Consider the following 20,000-nt stretch of genomic DNA (forward strand, 5'->3'; position numbering starts at 1 on the left):
CCCATTACAAGGAAAAATGACTTCGCAACCACACACACACACACACACACACACACACACACACACACACACACACACACACACACAAAGATACAGACAAACAAAACCAACACACTCACTCACACACAAACAGCTACACACACACACACACACACACAAATACATCCACTCCAAAACTCAAGCACACACACACCGCTCGCAGGAGTGTAGCGAGTCAGTGCGAGGGGGCATTTTTTATAGTGTGAAATCCCCAGCGCTGCTGTGCACTGATGAGAAGCTGCCCTCTGGGCATGGCAGACATCTGCCGCATGAGATGGGGAGGAAGCCGGCGCTTTCCAAGCAGCAGCAGCAGCAGCGCCGGCAGTTTCACAGCCCACCACACAAATCCAATGCCATTGAATGCAACTGCCTGCAATTAGGCCACAGGGCACTCTTCGCTTCATGCTGAATCCTGGGAAACAGCATGGGCTGTTCAACTCCCAGTTAAAGAGTATGTATGTTGCTAGTGTGCTTTCACACACACACACACACACACACACACACACACGCACACACACACACACACACCAATAACTCGTGGTGTCATGGTGAGATGAGCAAGCAGGCAGAGAGTGATGGGAAGGGGATGAACGGCATCATGGGAAGAGTGCAATCCAGCACTTGTGTCATTGTTACCTCACCTCACCCTTTTCCCCCTCTCTCACTCTCTCTCTCTCTCTCTATCTATCTGTCCTCATCTCCTCTTCCTCCCCCTCTCTTGAGTTGAGACTAGCTATGTGTTGCTTTTGGTGTTGCATTATTGAATGTGCTCGTGCATTTCGGCGTCTTGTCTTGACTTTGAGAGAATAAAGACATAATCAATCTGTTCTGGCAGAGGGAGCGCCTGAGGTTGTGGGAGCGTGAAAAAACCAAGCTAAAAGCACAGTGATGGCTGGAGGGGGAGGGTAATGATCGACTTTTAAAAAAGCCTGTGATATAAAGCTGAAAACAGGGGGGTAGAAAGAGAAAGGAGCGAAGGAGAGAATCTGGCCGTTAGGGCTGAGCTACACCAGGCGCGTAACTGAAGCGTTCCGTTCGCGTTGCGTCTGCTGCAACAATTAGCTTCCATTATAATCAATGGAAGTGGCTACACCAGACGTGACAGTGGGGCGTACGTTCGAAAAAAATAGACCATTCATCTAAAATGGATTTTACGCGTCGCAAACGGAACGCTTCAGTTACGCGCCTGGTGTAGCTCATACCTTAGAAGCTCAGGCTGCCTTTGCCAGTGGAGCTCTCCCTCTCTGCAGGTATGGAAGCTACAGTATTTCCTCATAACTGGATCCATTATGTTGGCAAAGATTATTGCAACATGATCTTCCTGGGCCCATTAAGAACAAATCAGCCCAATGAGGTTGATTTAATCTGCAAACATCCCTATGGTTCCTTTATAAGTTTAAAATGAAGACGCCCATACCAGCTCATTTGGCTACGGTCTGTGGTATATTTACTGTTTATCTTTGGACACCCAGTTAAAAGGAGAAGGATTTAATTGAAATGAATAGAGTAGATAGAGGAAGCTTCTGGTATCTTGAAAGGAACAATCGTTGAGTCAGAGTTTTGTCTTAAATTCTCTTCCGCCTTTCTCTCTGACAGAAAGTGACTTTGGTGGGTTGGAGAAATTCCCCAGTGGTGCAGAGACACAAACAAAATGTGTGTGTGTGTGTGTGTGTGTGTGTGGTGTGTGTGTGTGTGTGTGTGTGTGTGTGTTTTTTCTGCCCTCACACGGAACAAAGTAATTACTTCAGGATCACAGCCCTGTGAAGGCTCCAAAGATCTCTTTGTGCATGTATGTGTGTGTGTGTGTGTGTGTGTGCGTGTGTATGTGTGTTTGTGCCTGCACGTTCATGTGTGTGTGTGTGTGTGTGTGATCTCTCTCCCCCTGTCCCATTCTATGAATCTGTAAATCTTCATCTCCTCATTGCTCCCTCCCTCTTGTCATTTTCTGGCGTGCCCTCTCTCATCTACACACACACACACACACACACACACACACGCGCGCATGAACGTGCAGGCACAAACACACATACACACGCACACACATGGATGCATACACGCATACACACACACACATGCACACACACAATCTGTCTATGCTAGCTAGTGTTTATTTTGCACTCTACGGCTCAATCAGCCCCCTCTCTCTCGCTCTCTCTCTTTCTGACATTCAGGACTTTGCTATGAAAAGACAGCATCGACCCTCCACCAGGGCTGCAGAATAAAGTGTTAGTTTTCTCTAATGGCTTAATCATTAAAACCTCCTTCTGTAGCCATCAGAGACGGAGCTGCAGCCTGACGGAGGCATGCTGCAGCACCCTCATACGATACACACACTCGCACACACACACACACACACACACACACACACAATAAAATACATAGGCAATTAGAAAGATATTTCAGAATATATTATATAATTCAGTCTCTCACTCTTCTTTCACTTTCTCTCTCTTCCCCTCCCTCTCAATATCAGTCATTTTTTCCCTCTTTCTCCATGTCTTCATGCTATTTCTTTCTTTCTTCAAACTCTACCAGCTACCTGGAGAGCAGTATTGAATGAGAAAACATTTTGGCCCAGCTGGCCTCAAATGCCAGGTGACTAATCAATCCGAGTCTCTGCTTCTAAAAGAGTCAGAGCCAAGGCTTTCAAAGTCCAGAGAGTATTATTGCCTCTGCACTCTAAAAATCAACACTCCACACACTTCCTGCAGTCGTCGTACTGACAATGCTAACTAGCACAAGTTTGACTTTCCTTTGAGTCTGCCTCTAAGGCCTTTATTATAATCATAACTCATTGGACCAAAGTTCACACGAACAATGGCCAGTTCTTGTGGGGATGATGAGGATGAGGGATAGGCTCCTGATTTACTAGCCTGCTTAAAATCGGTACAAAGTGGCCTCTCTGGAGGCAACCAATCAGAGACCTGCTGCTGGTGGGACAAGGATGGAATCACTCATTTCTTTCCCACAGGTAGACCCAGGATCAATTCCCAGACTAGGATAGGAAATTCCCAAACTAGGATGTTTTTCTAGGTCACTTTGGATCTGCTAAATACTTGAACTTGATAAGATATGACAAGAACAATGATATGACAACTAGTATCCAAGCCACTGTGTACATGTTGGGCATCTGCCTCATGGCAGTGCATTGTATTACTGATGCTTTGAGCTAACAACTGACACAGGGATGTAAGGCCTTTGACTGGCTGATGGAGCCGTAGGGGGCCCCCGCTCACCCATGATTGACACGTCGTACTCGATAAGCAGCGTGGCCTCCTGGCCGCACTGCTTGAGGATACTCATGGCCTCGGCGTGCGAGGTGCCATGGAGACGGATGCCGTCGATGCTCAGCAGCCGATCGCCAGGCTTAATGGTGCCTTCCCTGAGAGGGAGAGAGAGAGAGAGAGAGAGGAGAGAGAGAGAGAGAGAGAGAGAGATAGAGATGGAGAGAGAGAGAGAGAGGGAGGGAGGGAGAGAGAGAGAGCGAGAGGGAGATATATATATTAGTCAGGGGGAGACAGACAGGGACAGAGAGGTATTAGAGGAAGGGAAAAGGGGAGATGGGGTCGCGGTAGGGGCAGGAAAATGAAGAAAGAGAGGGAGAGAGGGAGAAAAAGAAATAAGACAAAAAGAGAGAGGACAATGGAAAGAATTGAATTTGAAAAGACAGGAAGAGAGAAGCTACAGAGAAAGAGGAACAGCAGAAACAAAAAAAAGAAAAGAAAAACAACAAAAAAGAGAAAGAGAACACAAAGCAACAACTACAAAGACTGACAGATGGGATATGAAAAACACACACACTCACACACACACACACATGTCCTTCTGGACACAATGTTTTCCTAAAGCATTCTCAAAAACAATTACCAGTAAACACAATACCCAGCAAACGCACTAACAAGTGGAGGTCTGCTGAGTTCAAGAGCACAATAAAAAGAGAGGGAGCCGAGAGGAGCTCATATAATCCGGCCTCTGTCTCTCTGCCTGGGCGCGCCTGTTTCTCTGCTTGGGCCCATTGTCACTGTGCTGTGCGCAGAGGGGTAGTGAACGCTACGGCTCAAATGGAAGTGAATGGAATTACAGTGGAACAGCCGAGCATGTCAGATAATTGTTTGGGTGATAAAACCTAATAAGTCATTAGGTGGCGATCAGTGGCTTGCTGGAGCTTGAGCTCCAATCGGCAGATGAGAGGCTGCTATGGATAAACCTCCGGAAGCTTCTGCGGAATGAGAGGAGATCGAGAGAGAGAAAGAAAGAAAGAAAGAAAGAAAGAAAGAGGGATGTCTCCCCATGGGAACACTTTGAGTGGACAGTTGCATGATGTAATGCGCACAGGGAAGAATCATTTTTGGAATCATCTCTCGGGCATGTTAGCAGGACGGAACCTTTGCCAGGATGTTTCAGACTCCCAGAGAGGCACTTCAAGCCTGCTTCGTATGATTTTATCGTAATGGATAACATCTCCAGCCGTCCATCCCTGAACGGCTCCCTAAAGTACCCATCGCTCCATCACCTCGTCCGCCCGCTGGTCAACTCCATCCTAACCCCTCCACCCTCTCCCTTTCCCTTAACAGCCCCTCGGCCCTTACGAGGGCCGAATCGATGCCCTGTCCTGGACAATGAGCCGCTTCACCACCCCCCACCCCCTGGGCTGTGTGTGTGTGTGGACGCTGGGACACCTGGGTCGTTTCTCACCCGGTTAACTCTAAAGGCCGCCACTGACACGGTCTGGCTGCTGCTGGATAGAGCAACAGACACACACACATATACACACACACACACATAAACACACACACATACGCACGCACGCACACACACACACACACACACACTCTCTCACTCTTCATCTCCTCTCATTCACACAGACACACACACACACACATCCATGCCTTATGAAGTGAAGATGGTTGAGGTCGTTGAGCTTCTGTGTGTGTGTGTGTTTGTATGATTATGTATGCATGCCATGCATACATGTTCACGTCTGTGTGTGTGTGTGTGTGTGTGTTTTGTGGCAGAGTGCATGGAATTGGAATATTCTCCCAGTAAGAGCAAGATTTGCATAGAGGTGGATGAATATTGATGGGGGTTGGGAGGAAAAATGGGGGGAGGTGCAATAGGGAGAAGAGAAAAGAGAAGCAAAGGAGAGGATATGAAGAGAGGAGGGGAGAGAAGAGGAGGGGGGAGGAGAGGAGATGAAGAGAGGAGGGGAGAGAAGAGGAGGGGGGAGGAGAGGAGAGGAGGAGAGGAAGAAGAAGGGGAGGAAAGAAGATGAGAAGAGAGGAGAGGAGAGGAAGGGGGAGGAGGAAAGGAGAGGAGAAGAGAGGAGAGGAGGGGAGAGGAGAGGAGGGGGGAGGAGAGGAGGGGGAGGAAAGGAGAGGAGAGGAGGAGAGGAAGAAGAGGGGGAGGAAAGAAGAGGAGAAGAGAGGAGAGGAGAGGAAGGGGGGAGGAGGAAAGGAGAGGAGAAGAGAGGAGAGGAGGGGAGAGGAGAGGAGGGGGGGAGGAGGAAAAAGAGGTGTTGAGGGAGTAAGAGTGTGAGGAGAATAATAAGGAGGGTCAGAAGTGGGGAATATACGGCCGCAGAGAAATCACTGGCGCCCGCCCAGCACCAGCACAGCGCTCCTAGCAGCAATACAGTTCAGTCACACACACACACACAGACACACACATGCCTAATTTATTCCCACCTCTGAATGATGGGAGCGGAGCAGGGGAGGGGAGGAGGTGAGGGTGGAGTGGTCGTGTGCAGACCAATTTATCCAGTTTTAGGGTGAGAATTGTGGCCTTTTTGAATATGTGTGTGTGTGTGTGTGTGTGTGTGTGTGTGTGTGTGTGTGTGTGTGTGTGTGTGTGTGTGTAGTTCTGAGCAGACAGCGATGGGTAAATGATGGACTCTCTGTCTGGGAGTATAGCGATGCAGGATTAATGATTTTTCCACTAGGAAGATGTACTGCCAGAACCACGTCCTATAGGAGCTTTATGAGAGGTGCTCTATGTAGGAGAGTTATGTAGGTGCTCTTTTGCTTCTGTCGGAATCTAGAGGGTCTGTTGCATATGCAACACACACACACACACACACACGCACGCACGCACGCAGCCATCTCACCTGTCTGCTGGACCACCTGGTCTGATGGTCGTTATGACAATAGGACGGGATTTGTTCCTGTCTTCATGGGCACCACCTGCAGAAACAGCACTCCAGTTAATCTACATGATGAACCCATGTGAACACACACTTATGCATATAGTTCATACCTACAAACATAAAGATCTACACACACACACACCACACCACATTTGAACACGCTGTAGGCCTACTGCTCTACTCTTTCTTGATCTTCAAGCCTACGGCTGCCATCTAACAGGGTTGTAATACCTGTTTCATCTTGAGACATACAATGTCTCCTGGTACTGTTTCATGGTTATAATAGGCATTCACCTGATTTCCTGCTGTAGATATCTGACTATCATCGTAATATGGTTACAACTTCACAGCAGTGGAACAGTCCTGAGAGCTTTAGCGTATGCAGTATTTGAGAGCTATTTAGCGTATGCAGCATTTGAGAGCTACAGTATTTAGCGTAGGCTGTTTGAGAGATATTTTTTGATGCAGTATTTGAAAGCTATTTAACGTTCATATGCAGTGTTTGAGAGCTATTTAGCGTATGCAAGCTATTTGTCATCTGAAAAGAAGAGTGAAGAACTGTCACATTAGAAATGTTTTGTGTATTCTCTGATGCCACACCTGATGTACCTGATGTAACACATTTCTCGACGAGAGAGTCTGATATTTCAGGCGATACATCGGTATGATGTGCCTGTCTTCACAGCAGGTGAGAAATGTATCTGTCGCGACGGTGTGTGTGCCGACACATTTACATCAGATACAGTACAGGTGGGGAGCGACTGTTTTGACAAAGCGAGACAGACATAGCTTTCAGTGTTCAGCCATTTCAAATTCCGACGGTATGGTGCAGGTTTTCCAGAGGTTTCCGCGGCTGTCTGACTCTAGATGCCTCTGCACTCTCATGCGAGCTTTCGAAGATGAAAGTGGAAACCACCAGAACATATTCTTTTCCCCCCCTCTTTTTTCGTTTTGTACAGCTGAAATATGGAGGGCTGTCCGCGACCTTGAAGTTAACTTTCTTCCCGTCTTCAAACGACTGCCGTTTTTGAGCCGAACACTCCTCGCTTTCTTCTTCCGCGCTTCAATGAAGGGCCAACGCCACGCGTAAATATAGTCAAATAAATGCAGATGAGGCAGGGGCTATATATGCGAGTTAAAAATGATTTCCTGGCGCCTTTCTTTGCCATGCCCGCACCGATGATGGGGCAGAAAACGTTCCTCTTTGAGAAACTATTCATGGATGAATCTAAAACAAGGAGGCCTAGAAGCCCATTAAATGCATTATTCAGGAAGTTACAGAGACACAGCCAATGCCAGGAGTTCATATCCCATCATCCATTTGTGCACATTCACCCTGTCTATATGACTTCCTAAAACATCTAGACTGGACACATCTACATTCTTTTGAAGATGTCTCAGAGGCGACACTTTACTTGAGCACTCAGTTGTAAGACAGATATAATAATGTCATCATCATTTCATCGCTAATGTCCTGCAATATAACAGTGTCATTCTGCTTGATCCTATGACAGCTTAAGAATGAGACATGAAGTTTGCAACATAACTGCAACATGACATGGTCACTCCATCAGATACTGACTGTTGTGATACGTCATGACTTAAATGTGTCTTGACATGTTTGTGACACAAATGTATGTCATTCTTATGATGAAGGATTCAGGTGTTGATTTATGAAAAGTGTACAATGCTGAGTGGAAGGGAAATATCTACAAAAGATTCAACTCAAATTCCTCATATTTAATTTGGATCAAGTTTTGACTATGTTAGGTCACAGATACCTGCGATTACAACACCTCATTTTTACTTTTTTGTGTTTAACTAGGTGGCGCTATACATGAAATAAGTGGTTATGGAATGGGTTGACATGGCCCCTTGAGATCAACATACAAAAAAAATGGTCCTCCTAAACCTTACGGTTCTTGAGATATTCACAGAAAACTGTGTCTGCCCTACCCTCCTTTCGGGGGGTGCAGTCCAGCGGGGGGGCTACAGATCAAAACGAAAAACGATGGTTCCATGCTATCCATTATGGGGTTACATGCCCACCAAGTTTCGTCTACCCCGGTCTTTCAGTGTCCCGGGAATCCTTGACGAAAATTTGGACATGCGAAAAAAAAAAGAAAAAAAAAAAAGAAATCTGACTAAACCTATATGACCGCCGCTTCGCTGCGCGGCGGTCATAATAATCAAACAGAAGATCATTACATTTCTGTTAACAGAGACAGAAAATCCATCCTTTGTATCAATGCTCATGTTTTTTCATGTTGTGTGATGAGATTGTGTTGCACAGAGCAAGTATGTGGTGTGTTGTATGATGAGATTGTGTGTTGCACAAAGCAGATGTGTATGTGTGTTGTGTTATGAGATTGTGTTGCACAGAGCAGGTGTGTGTGTGTGTGTGTGTGTGTGTGTGTGTGTGTGTGTGTGTGTGTGTGTGTGTGTGTGTGTGTGTGTGTGTTGTATGATGAGATTGTGTTGCACAGAGCAGGTGTGTGTTGTCTTGTGTGATGAGATTGTGTTGCACAGAGCAGGTGTGTGGTGTGGTGTGTTGCTATGCGATGAGATTGTGTTGCACAGAGCAGGTGTGTGGTGTGGTGTGTTGCTATGCGATGAGATTGTGTTGCACAGAGCAGGTGTGTGGTGTGTTGCTATGCGATGAGATTGTGCTGCCGCTGGCATGGCCTGTGGGCTGATGTAGGTGTGTGTTGAATATGTGCAGTGTACACGCTGATGTAGGTGTGTGTTGAATATGTGCAGTGTACACGCTGATGTAGGTGTGTGTTGAATATGTGCAGTGTACAGGCTGATGTCCTGTCCTCATTAGCTTTAGTCTGTTGCTTATGCACTCAAGCATACGTTCTGGAAATTGAAAACATGGGATTTATTTCTACATTTATTTCTATCTGCACAGGTAGAAACACAACTACATCCTTCACATTTCTGAGCACAAATGTGCGTACACAGACATACAGATACACAGACAGATACAGACACACACAGACAAACAAACACACACAAACACACACACACACACACCTCGGATGACGAATCCAAATGTGTTGCCTTCCTTGTGTAGAGTCACCTCAACATTTTTGAACATCACCCCTGAGCCTTGAACAGCTGTGGAGAAACAAGGCAGCATGTTACAGCAAACAACACCTCACACACACACACACTTACACACACATACAGTTAAGAACAAATTCATACCCGTGACAAATATTGATGCAATGTTGATCTTCTCTTGACCAATATGTTTGTTCTGACTGAAAATGACACTGCCACATGCCAAAAGGTTGTAAGACAATGTGGTAGAAACATGGAATCAAAAAATAATATATTTTTTTTATCTTTTTTTAACATTTTTAGGAAAAATGGCATGTCCAAAATGATTCATACCCTTTTTAAATAATCAATAGAAACATCTATATTTGCCATCAAAGCTCTCAAAATGGTTCTTATAATACCTACCAAGCCTCTCCATGTCTCCACAATGATTGTAGACCGCACCTTTTTAGCAGCAATCTGGGTTTTGAGGCAGGAACGATTATTTGCCATCACTTTGGCCTTGTGCTCACTTTTTTGACTGATTGAGGGTTGGACCCTGGCTGGGCCACTGCCTGATCTTTTCCTCCATAATCTTAGTGTAGCCTCTTGCTTTAGTGCTACCGTTTACTTTGAGAAGGTCACCAGGTCCTCCTGGTTGAAAAACATCCCAAAATAATACTTTCCTATTGAAATGGACATGGTGTCATTGGAATTTAATGCTTCTTTTTTATATCAATCTCAGACCATGTCCCTGCTCAAAAAAAATCCAGCGAAAGCTAAATTCTTTGTCCAGGTGTGCCCTTATAAAGGTTTAGCTGAATTGTGCATGTTTGGAGAAGAGTGATCCATGATCAGCATCCAAGATGACCAAGTCATCCATTTTGAGATGGAGTGAAAATTTAGTGGTTCCTGACTGAAAACGTGGATTGCTGTTAAAAAGGTGTGGTCTAGAATTATTGTGGAGACATGGAGAGGCTTGGTAGATATTAAAAGAACCATTTTGAGAGTTGCGAATGCAAATAAAAATGTTTCCATTGATTATTTAAAAAGGGTATGAATAATTTTGGACATGCCATTTTTCATAAAAATGTTAAAAAATATTTTTTTTTAATTCCATGTTTCTCCCACAATGTCTTACAATCTTATGGCATGTGACAGTGTCATTTTCAGCCAGAACAAACATATTGATAAAGAGAAAATCAGCATTAAATCAATATTTGCCAGGGGTATGAATAATTTTGTTCTTAATACACACACAGGCCACTAACATTGTCACTGCTGGTCATCTGAAACTTTCATTTACTGAGAATGCAGATACTTGCAGATACTTTAAACTGTAACACACAGTCTTTTCAACAGGCAACTATACAAGCAGTTACTACTTAGTGTATCATTAGCTAGGCCATCTTACCCACACTGCAATTCCCATTACAACAAAAGAATGTGGGTGTTTATGTCCGTGTCAATGTTTATGTCCTAGCTCTACGCAATCAGGGACCAGGTGTGCAATTCAGAAACTATAGAAGCAACTCCGGCACTGTTGCGTAAATACTTATTTTGTATAAGTATTGTAAACACTGTAAACATAAGTATAAGTAAACATTGTATTCCTCTGAGCATATATCTTGGCACATTTTACAAGGAAAACAATGTAATATAGCCTGACTGTGAAGAGCTCAGAAGCCCTTTTTGTCTTATGCTGTCATCACCGCTGTGGTAACAATACAGTGTATCAACTCTGGTAGAATAAGGAGCAAAAGCAGAAGTGCTAGGAAGGCCCTGCTTATTACCAGACTGTGCCATTTCTCATTGTCACCAGGTCAAACACAAATGTTCTTACACACATTGTGGGCAATAGGGACACACACACATTATCACTTATTATGGGCAATAAGGACCCACACACATTATCACACATTGTAAGGGGTTGTGTGAAGTCCGAGAGAATAAACATTTGGTAGGAAAAGCAGCTTTAGGAGCATGACTAATTAGCTCTGAGACGGTCCACTTCAGCAGATTTCAAACGTCCAGATTTCAAGCCGCCATAAATATTGTCACATTAACTGTTCAAGTAGACTGATTTACGACTGGTCAAGGGAGGCCCTGAGGCCCTGAGCTCCCCATCACCTCCCTAAGTCTGAAACCTCCACCTACATAACAATCCTTCATATCTAACCGAGGCCAATGAGAAAGGGCAGTTCCAGTGGCTAGTTCTGGGAACGCACCCATAATCACACTGGTCATCTGGATGAGCCAGGCTCGGCGCAGGCCGGGCACTGAGCGATGTTGATGAATGGGTGCAGTTCCAGTACTCACAGACAGGGGGCAGCTCGTACTCCACCTCCAGAACCACCCGCTCGCCCACATTCTTCAGCAGGCTGATGATCTCGTCATGCCGGAACTTGGTCAGGTTGATGCCGTTCACCGACTTGATGTAGTCGCCAACGTTCAACTGGTCACTCCTGTAACGGGGGAGGGGCAGGCGCCGATGAAGAGATCAACACTGTTAATGACTCAGCTGGTCCAACGCTAAGCCAATGTCTGGACTATGTGTAGGAGAAGATTAAGCAACAGGGATGTCGTGAGACAATGCTGAACCCAATGTGGAGAGAAACAGAAAGAGAGACTGAGGGTGGAGGAGAGAGAGGAGTAGTGGTGGACAATACAGTACTGAATAAAGGAGAGAAACAGGAGTCAGCTCAGAGAGAGAGAAAGAAGAGAAAGAGAGAGAAAGAGAGAAAGTGAGAGAGGGGGGGAGAGAATGGAGAGAAAAAGAGAGAAAGGAGAGAAAGAGAGAGAAATGAGAGAAAGATTGAAAAATAGAGTGAGAGAGAGGATGGAGAGAAAAAGAGAGAAAGGAGAGAAAGAGAGAGAAAGGAGAGAAAGAGAGAGAGAGGGAGAGAATGGAGAGAGATGAGAGAGGGAGAGGACGAGGGAGGGAGAGAGAGAGAGAGAGAGAGAGAGAGAGAGAGAGGAGAGAAAGGAGAGAGAGAGGGAGAGAGAGGAGAGAGGGGGAGATAACAGAGAGAGGAGAGAAAGGAGAGAAAGGAGAGAGAGAGGGAGAGAGAGGAGAGAGAGGGGGAGATAACAGAGAGAGGAGAGAAAGGTGAAAGAGAGGGAGAGAGGGAGAGAACAGAGAGAAAGAGGGAGAGAGAGGAGAAAAAAGAGATATAGGAACACAGTAGGCAAGAATAAAGTGTGGCAAACTCAGAATGAGGAGGCAAGTATAACAGAGACAGAAAGACAGTGAGAGAGAGAGAGTCAGAGTGACAGAGAGAGGGAGTTTGTGAGAAACAGAGAGAGAAAGAAAGAGAAAGTGGAAGAGAGAAACAGAGAGTGACAGAGAGAGGGAGAGAGACACAAACTATAATCTAAAGGCGGAGGAGTGTATCAGATAAATGAGAGCTGACTTTGATGGCCTCGCCATAAAAGAGACAAATGTCAACTCTGTAGTTTAGAAAACCAAAGAGATGTCACCTTACATCTCTCCATCTCAGACACTCTCTGTCTCTCTCTCCAGGAGACACACACACACACACACACACACACACAAAATCATTGCCTCTTGAAAGATTCCCCCCGAAGCCCGTAGGCAGGTTTGGAGACATTTCTGTCTTTCCTTTTGGGAAGGGAGCGCATTGCTCCTGTGCTATTTCGGGGCATAACCGTGGCAAGCCCATTTCTCTCTGTGCTGTCTGAATGGCGCGCCAACGGCTCCATCCCCTACCCCATCTCAGTACTGCCCAGGGCGGGGGGCGCTGAAGAGGAGGATAGAGCCCAGGGCCAGGAAGGGAAGGGGGGGCAAGCTCTTGTGTGTGTGTGTATGTGTGTGTGTTTGTGTATCTGTGTGTCTGTGTGTGTGTGTGTGTGTGGGGGGGGGGGGGGGGGTTATGGGTGTCTATGTGCTTATGAGGGTGTGAGAGAGTATGTGTGAGTGCTTATGTGAATGTGTGTGTGTGAGTGTGTGTGCTTATGAGAGTGTGTGTGTGTGTGTGTGTGTGTGTGTGTGTGTGTGTGTGTGTGTGTGTGTGTGTGTGTGTGTATGCCAGTGTGTGGAAAGTGTGAAATAAGGATTGTAAGGCTTTGCGCTGTTGGGAGGGAGGTTGATCCTCTGTGAATGACAGCTGTGTATCTGAGTGAGTGCGTGTGTGCATTGTGTGTGTTTTGGTGCATGCGTGCATGTGTGCGTGTGTGTGTGTGTGTGTGTAAAAGTGGAGTTGGTGGGTAACCTTGATCATGCAGTTCCAGATCTCAACAGGGAGAAGGGCCTTCAGCCTGAGGACTTATCCAGCATTGATTTATGTAGTGTGCATGCAGGTCAACACATGCAAGTGCATGGACAAACATGCTCACACACCCACCCACACACATACACACATACCCCAGCTGAATGATAAACACAGCCACATTCCGCTGGACTGTACCTAATGCCTTATGCATTCTCCACATCACAAGCATTTTCCTTCCCAAGGTGCACTCTGATTCCCTCTGGATTACTCTCCTCCTCCTTCTCCCTCCTATCCCCCTTTTCTTCTCTCTCTACTCCACACTTTCTCTTTTTCCTCCTTTTGATCTGTCTGTTTCTGTTCTGCGGTCCCTACGCAGCACACAGCACTCTCTATACCTCTCCTGCTCTCTCTCTACACTTCAGCCTTTTACACACACACACACACACACACACACACACACACACACACACACACACACACACACAGTCCCCCGCTTCCCCTCCCCTCTCTGCTCTCCCTTCTGTCCTGCACACTCACACACACTCACCACAAACAACAGGGGCTACTGCTCTTCCTCTTTCTCTTTCTCTCTCTCTCACACACACACACACACACACACACACACACACCGAGCAGCGGCGGTGGCGCTGGGCCTCTCTTACCTGGCGGCGATACCTCCTTGGCGCAGGTTGGAGACGCGGGGCTTGCCGTCCTTGTCGATGCCGCCGGAGACAGTGAGGCCCAGCGTGGTGCCCTCCTTCTTCATCAGCTCCACCAGGCTGGAGCCCTTGAACTCTTCTGCAGGGGGCGGGCGGGTGGGGGGCCGGGGGGGAAGGGAGAAGGAGGCCGAGGAGGAGGAGGAGGAGGAGGAGGAGGAGAAGGAGAGAGAGAAACAGGGGATGAGCGATGCGGGACCGCAGGGACACAGCAGGCGGAGGTGGCGGCCACACTGGTCTCCCCGCTCGGCCCCCCGCCGCCTCATACGCATGGCGCCACCATCGCCACCGTCTCCGTGGCTACTGACGATGCTGCTACTGCTCCTCCTGCCTCTACTCCCGCTGCTGATGCTGCGGAGTGCTCGCTACAGGGTGAGGAAGAGGAGGAGGAGGAGGGGGGGGGGGGGTGGCAGCGGAGGCAGCGCTGCGGTGTGCATCGCACTGAGCCCTGGCTGGAAGATGCTTATGAGGACAGAAAGGAGTGCTCTCGTTTCTCTCTCTCTCTCTCTCTCTCTCTCTCTCTCTCTCACCCCCTCCCTCCCTCCTGCCTGCTTCTTCTGTTCCACACATTCCTTCCTTCCTCTCTGGTTATCTTGTCCTCTCTCTGTCACCCTCCCTCTCTCCTCAAACACTCTCTTGTCCTGCCTTCCTCCCCCCTTCCTTCTCTCACTAACTCTCTCTCCCCCACTCTCTCTCTCCCTCCCTCTCCTCTCACCCTCCCTCTCTCTCTCTCTATCCCTCTATCTCTCCCTCTCTCTCTCTCCCAGCTGGATTGCTGGGTAGGCAGAGTGTCCTTCCAATCCTGCGCTCTATCGACACACTGTCATTCGATGCCTCCCTGAGATCATCAAACACACATTATGCACGCTGCACATCCTCTCGGATGGAAACACACACACACACACACAGACACACACACACACACTACAAACACATGCACACGCATGCACACACATACATCCACATAGGCACATACTGTATGCACACACATACTTATGATGTCCACACACACACACACTGTTATGGCGGTTGCCACTATTGCATATAAAGCGAGGCAGCTCCTCCATCACTGGTGTGAAATCAGCAGAAGGGATTGGACGAACCTCTCCCCACTGGCCCACCAAAGATATGAATGGACATTTCTCTCTCTCTCTCTCTCTCTCTCTCTCTCTCTCTCTCTCCATCTTCTCCTGTCCTCCCTCTCTCCATCTTCTCCTGTCCTCCCTCTCCATCTCTCCCTCAGGCTTTCTTCCTGAAAAATCTCTCGTCATCCCTCTCTTCCTCTTTTGCTGTCAGTAAATTGAAGGGCAGGGGGTGGAACAGAGTCTCAGAACAAGTTTGTTTCCCTCAGGAGCGTTATAAGCGTGACACCACTGACTACTCTAAGCAGCTCTCATAGTGGAGCTTTCCCCTGCGCAAAATGGCCGCAGAGTGCCACCCCAGTCACGTTACCACTTTCAAATACACACAGACAACCTAATACAACCACACACACACACACACACACACACACACACACACACACAACCTAATACGGCCACACACACACACACACACACACACACACACAACCTCATACGACCGCACACACACAGACAACCTCATACGAACACACACACACAACTTCATACGAGCACACACACACACACACACAACCACACACAATCTATCACACACAGACAACCTCACACGACCACACACAATGTCAAATACACACATAGACAACCTCATTCGACCACACACAATTACACACAGACAACCTCATATGACCACACACAATCTATCACACACAACGTCAAATACACACACAGACAACCTAATACAATCACACACACACACACACACACACACACACACAACGCTGTGGTAAGGGCTGCAGTTCACCGATCCATTTCATACTGCTGAACTGTGGGCCACGTTCCAATTCCATTTCTCTGTTCCTTAATGGCATCACACATATCTCCTTGTGCTTCAGACAGACAGGAATTGAGCAATATCACTCACTAATGAGACGCTTTTTATAGAGTCACTTACAGCCTGTAAATATTAACACCCACACACACACACACGCACGCACGCACGCACGCACGCACGCACGCGACAGCTAGAGTGATGAAAGCACAATTACCACTGACACATAAACACAAACACACACACAAAGGAACAGATACAAGCCAGCCTGTGTGATGGAACCATGATAGGTATCTCTGGGCAAAATATCCTCCCCTTCCTCAAGCACTTATGTACACACACACACACACACACACACACACACACACAGGGAAGCTGACACCAGTAATGGAAGCACAGGAGAGAGGCGGAGTTGATATTGCCCTGGCGTCTCGGATCGATTCGTCCAGCGGGCGTTCAGAGACATGGAGCTACGCTGGAACATGACCCCGGCTAGAGCAGGCCAAGGAGGCATGTGGATAGACCCTTCCCTACCGTACACAAGCACACACACACATACACACGCACCCACACACATTTCATGGCTGTTTCATATTAACATAAGCGACGGCTGACAAGTGAAAGATATTAGCTTTTGCTGTGTGTTGAACGTGCACATACACACCCACTTACAATACTCACACATACGCACACACACATCCACTCACACACACACACACACACACACACACACTCACACACTCACACACTCACACACTCACACACTCTGTGACCGTGGCGTGTCTGACACACATGATGGCTGACAGGAGAAAGGGCTCGCTGTGTGTGTGTGTGTGTGTGTGTGTGCAGTGCACTGATACATCAAAGTGAGAGGAGAGTCATTACACTGGCTAACAAAGAGACAGCACAGTGCAGGGAATGTGCTGAACAATGAGAGGGAGTGTGTGTGTGTGTGCATTTGTGTGTGTACTGTATGTGTGTGTCTGTGTGTGTGTGTGTGTGTGTGTGTGTGTGTGTGTCTATGTGTTTGAGTGTGTGTTGTCTGTGCGCACACATTACAAACACATTCTCTTATAACAAACTAAAGTTTGTGTGTGTGTGTCTGTGTGTTTATGTGCATGTTTTTTTTTATTTATATATATGTATTCACAGATTTTGTTTTATGACTTTTACTTAGTCTTGATGAGTTCTAGACACTGTATGCCTTGGGAACACTTTCTTCACAAATTGTCATGCCAATAAAGCATTATGAATTGGAATTTGAGAGAGAGAGAGAGAGAGAGAGAGAGAGATGCATCATTTGTAAGAGACAAAAGTGTGACACTTTAGATCCAATAAATAAAACCTATTTTTGTAAGCCAGCCTTGAACGCAATTACCAGCCATGTAATAACTTTATTACAGAATTACATTATTGGCAAAAGGTGATTACGCTATTGTTTTAAAAATGTCATTAAGTTATGTGCAAAATCTTACATTATCAGCTTTATTACATTAAAAAACTTTATTACATTATTGAATGCTACAATAGTCCTCAGAATAAGTGTGAACGTGTGAACACACAGACACATTTAAGTGGGAATATTTGATCTTCTCTCTCTTTCTTTTTCTCTCTTACACACACACACACACACAAGCACATTGACCTGAGGATCTGACAGGCTCTTGTCCTGAGGAGGAATGGGATTAACTGTGTGTGTGTGTGTGTGTGTGTGTGTGAGCGAGCTTGAGTGTTTAATCTATCATCTGCTCGGTGTGGCAGAGGCAGACGCGCCCGCCGCGGTAATTAATTGTAGCGGAACTGTTTAATTTGCCTTCAACCTCCGTGGCGTAATTTGATTAAAACCGAGCGTGGCCCGTGTATGCCACGCCCGCCCGGGTGTCAGGGAGGCATTACTCTCTGCCGCGTTACAAGTGTCGCCGTGACGATCGCCATTTGCCGTCTGTCGTATCATTAGATGATGTTGACGCATCACATGCAGTGAACCCAAACAACTTTATCTGTCTGGATTCACGCATACTGACGTGATTTATAAAACAAAAACGTGCTTATGTTATATATCAATATGTCCACCTTTGACAGGACATTATACAAACATTACGCATAATCCTTTGGCAGGGTTGATTTGTTCTGCTTACTATAATCAAATCAGATCAAATTAAAATGATTAAAATCACCTTATGAGCTGGACTTGACTGTCAGTTTAGTGCCATCACTGAGAGATGCCCTGGCACAGCAAAAGGGCTTTAACAAAACTGCATTCTTGAATTTGTACTCTTGTATTTGTTAGCACAGAAATGTTGGTGTTTGTGCAAAATTTAGTATCAGTCATGCTAATAGGATATTAATTGATCCTTATTAATGATATTAGTGGAAACAACATATTTAAGAAAACAAGGTCTCAATTATTTACTTAAAACTGAAGCATTCAAGAAAAATAACTAAGAACTATGTGCTCTACACCTCTCATTATCATTAAAACTACAAGATATTAACCTTGACGATATATATTGCAAACACCTAAAGCACACATGCTTACCTGTACACACATCCAAACATACACACAAACCCGGGTGATATGTCATCTAACACTGGGCATATTAAAGCCCATCCTATTCTGCTGCCAGACAGCAGACCACAGAAACCGCACATCCCATTCATCACTGAGAGAGAGCCTGGTTATGCAGCTGCACCGTGGGGCCTGGCCATAGCTGGCCTGGTTATGCAGCTGCACCGTGGAGCCTGGCCATAGCTGGCCTGGTTATGTAGCTGCACCGTGGGGCCTGCTCATAGCTGGCCTGGTCACCCAGCTGCGCCATGGGGCTCAGCACAGGGCCTGGTTATGCAGCTGTGCAGTGAGGCCCACTAAAGGTCACTGCAGATGGGAGCCCATGGGAGTTTCAGTGAAAAAGGGGAGCGGTCAGTCCAGGTCAGGATAACTCCAAGTCTGACAGTGAGGAGGGGGATAGAGGGGAGTGAGTCCATTGAGATCCAGGTTCAATTAAGTTCAGTAACCCCCCCCCCCCCCCCCACCCACACACACACACACACACACACACACACACACACACAGACAAAAACAGACTCACACACGTCCAGAGGACTGTCTCTGGCTCATATGTAGAGTTGGGGTACCTGGGGGGAAGTGGACTGGAGAGGGGGACTGGAGAAGGCATGTGGTCTGTAGCACAACTGAGCAATGTGTTCACGCTCACTTAGTCTCCACATTGATCACCCTCTGGCACGCGCCAGCTCCTCTCCCCGTTTGGCTCTTTTCCTCCAACTCCCCACTACTAGGCACTCTCACACACACACCCACACACACACACACACACACACTTTTCCGTCTCTATTCTGCATGCCACACTTATTCCTCAGCAGGTCTCCCGAGGCATCCAACCCCCCACACCCCCGAGTTGCCATGGTGACTAAACGAGCTGTCGAGCAGGGCTAGCAGCTGACGGATTGGTGACGCGGGGCAGGGAGACGGAGGGAGATCAAAATGGGCATGGAGAGGTCTGTGGCCCCAGATAGATGGATGAAGAAATGAAGAAAGGAAGAAAAAAAGAAAGAAAGAAAGAAAGAAAGAAAGAAAGAAAGAATGCACAAAAGACCAAGAGCAAAAGAGACAAGTTTGGGGAGAGAGAGAACAAGGAGGAGAGTGTGTGGGTGAGGGAGAATTAGAAAGTGTGCGAAATGGAGAGTGTGAGGGACCGAGGCGACCACCCCACGTTTAGGGAGGTGCGCCACTGGATAAGATGGTGTTGAGGGAAGGCAGGAGACAGCAGTTCCGTACAAAAATATAATTTATTTTGTCCATAAGCAAACAGCAGATCCAGGAGCACAATTGGAGTCCAAACATGAAATGGGTTCTTCAGTCTGCAAACAAACAGTTACCGTGCCATAAAACTA

At 46.8% G+C, this 20,000-nt stretch overlaps 1 protein-coding gene across 1 annotated transcript in view; it reads right to left on the reverse strand.

Annotated features, from left to right (window-relative positions):
• grip1 (glutamate receptor interacting protein 1) overlaps window positions 1-20,000 on the reverse strand; it is a 211,007-nt gene that overhangs the window by 87,505 nt on the left and 103,502 nt on the right. The window contains 5 exon segments of the mRNA XM_042080983.1: window positions 3,276-3,421; window positions 6,143-6,218; window positions 9,221-9,304; window positions 11,549-11,694; window positions 14,124-14,259. Coding sequence (XP_041936917.1) covers window positions 3,276-3,421; window positions 6,143-6,218; window positions 9,221-9,304; window positions 11,549-11,694; window positions 14,124-14,259 — 588 coding nt within the window.

This window comes from Alosa sapidissima, chromosome 23 (genome assembly GCF_018492685.1).
Source record: "Alosa sapidissima isolate fAloSap1 chromosome 23, fAloSap1.pri, whole genome shotgun sequence".
NCBI lineage: Eukaryota > Metazoa > Chordata > Actinopteri > Clupeiformes > Clupeidae > Alosa > Alosa sapidissima.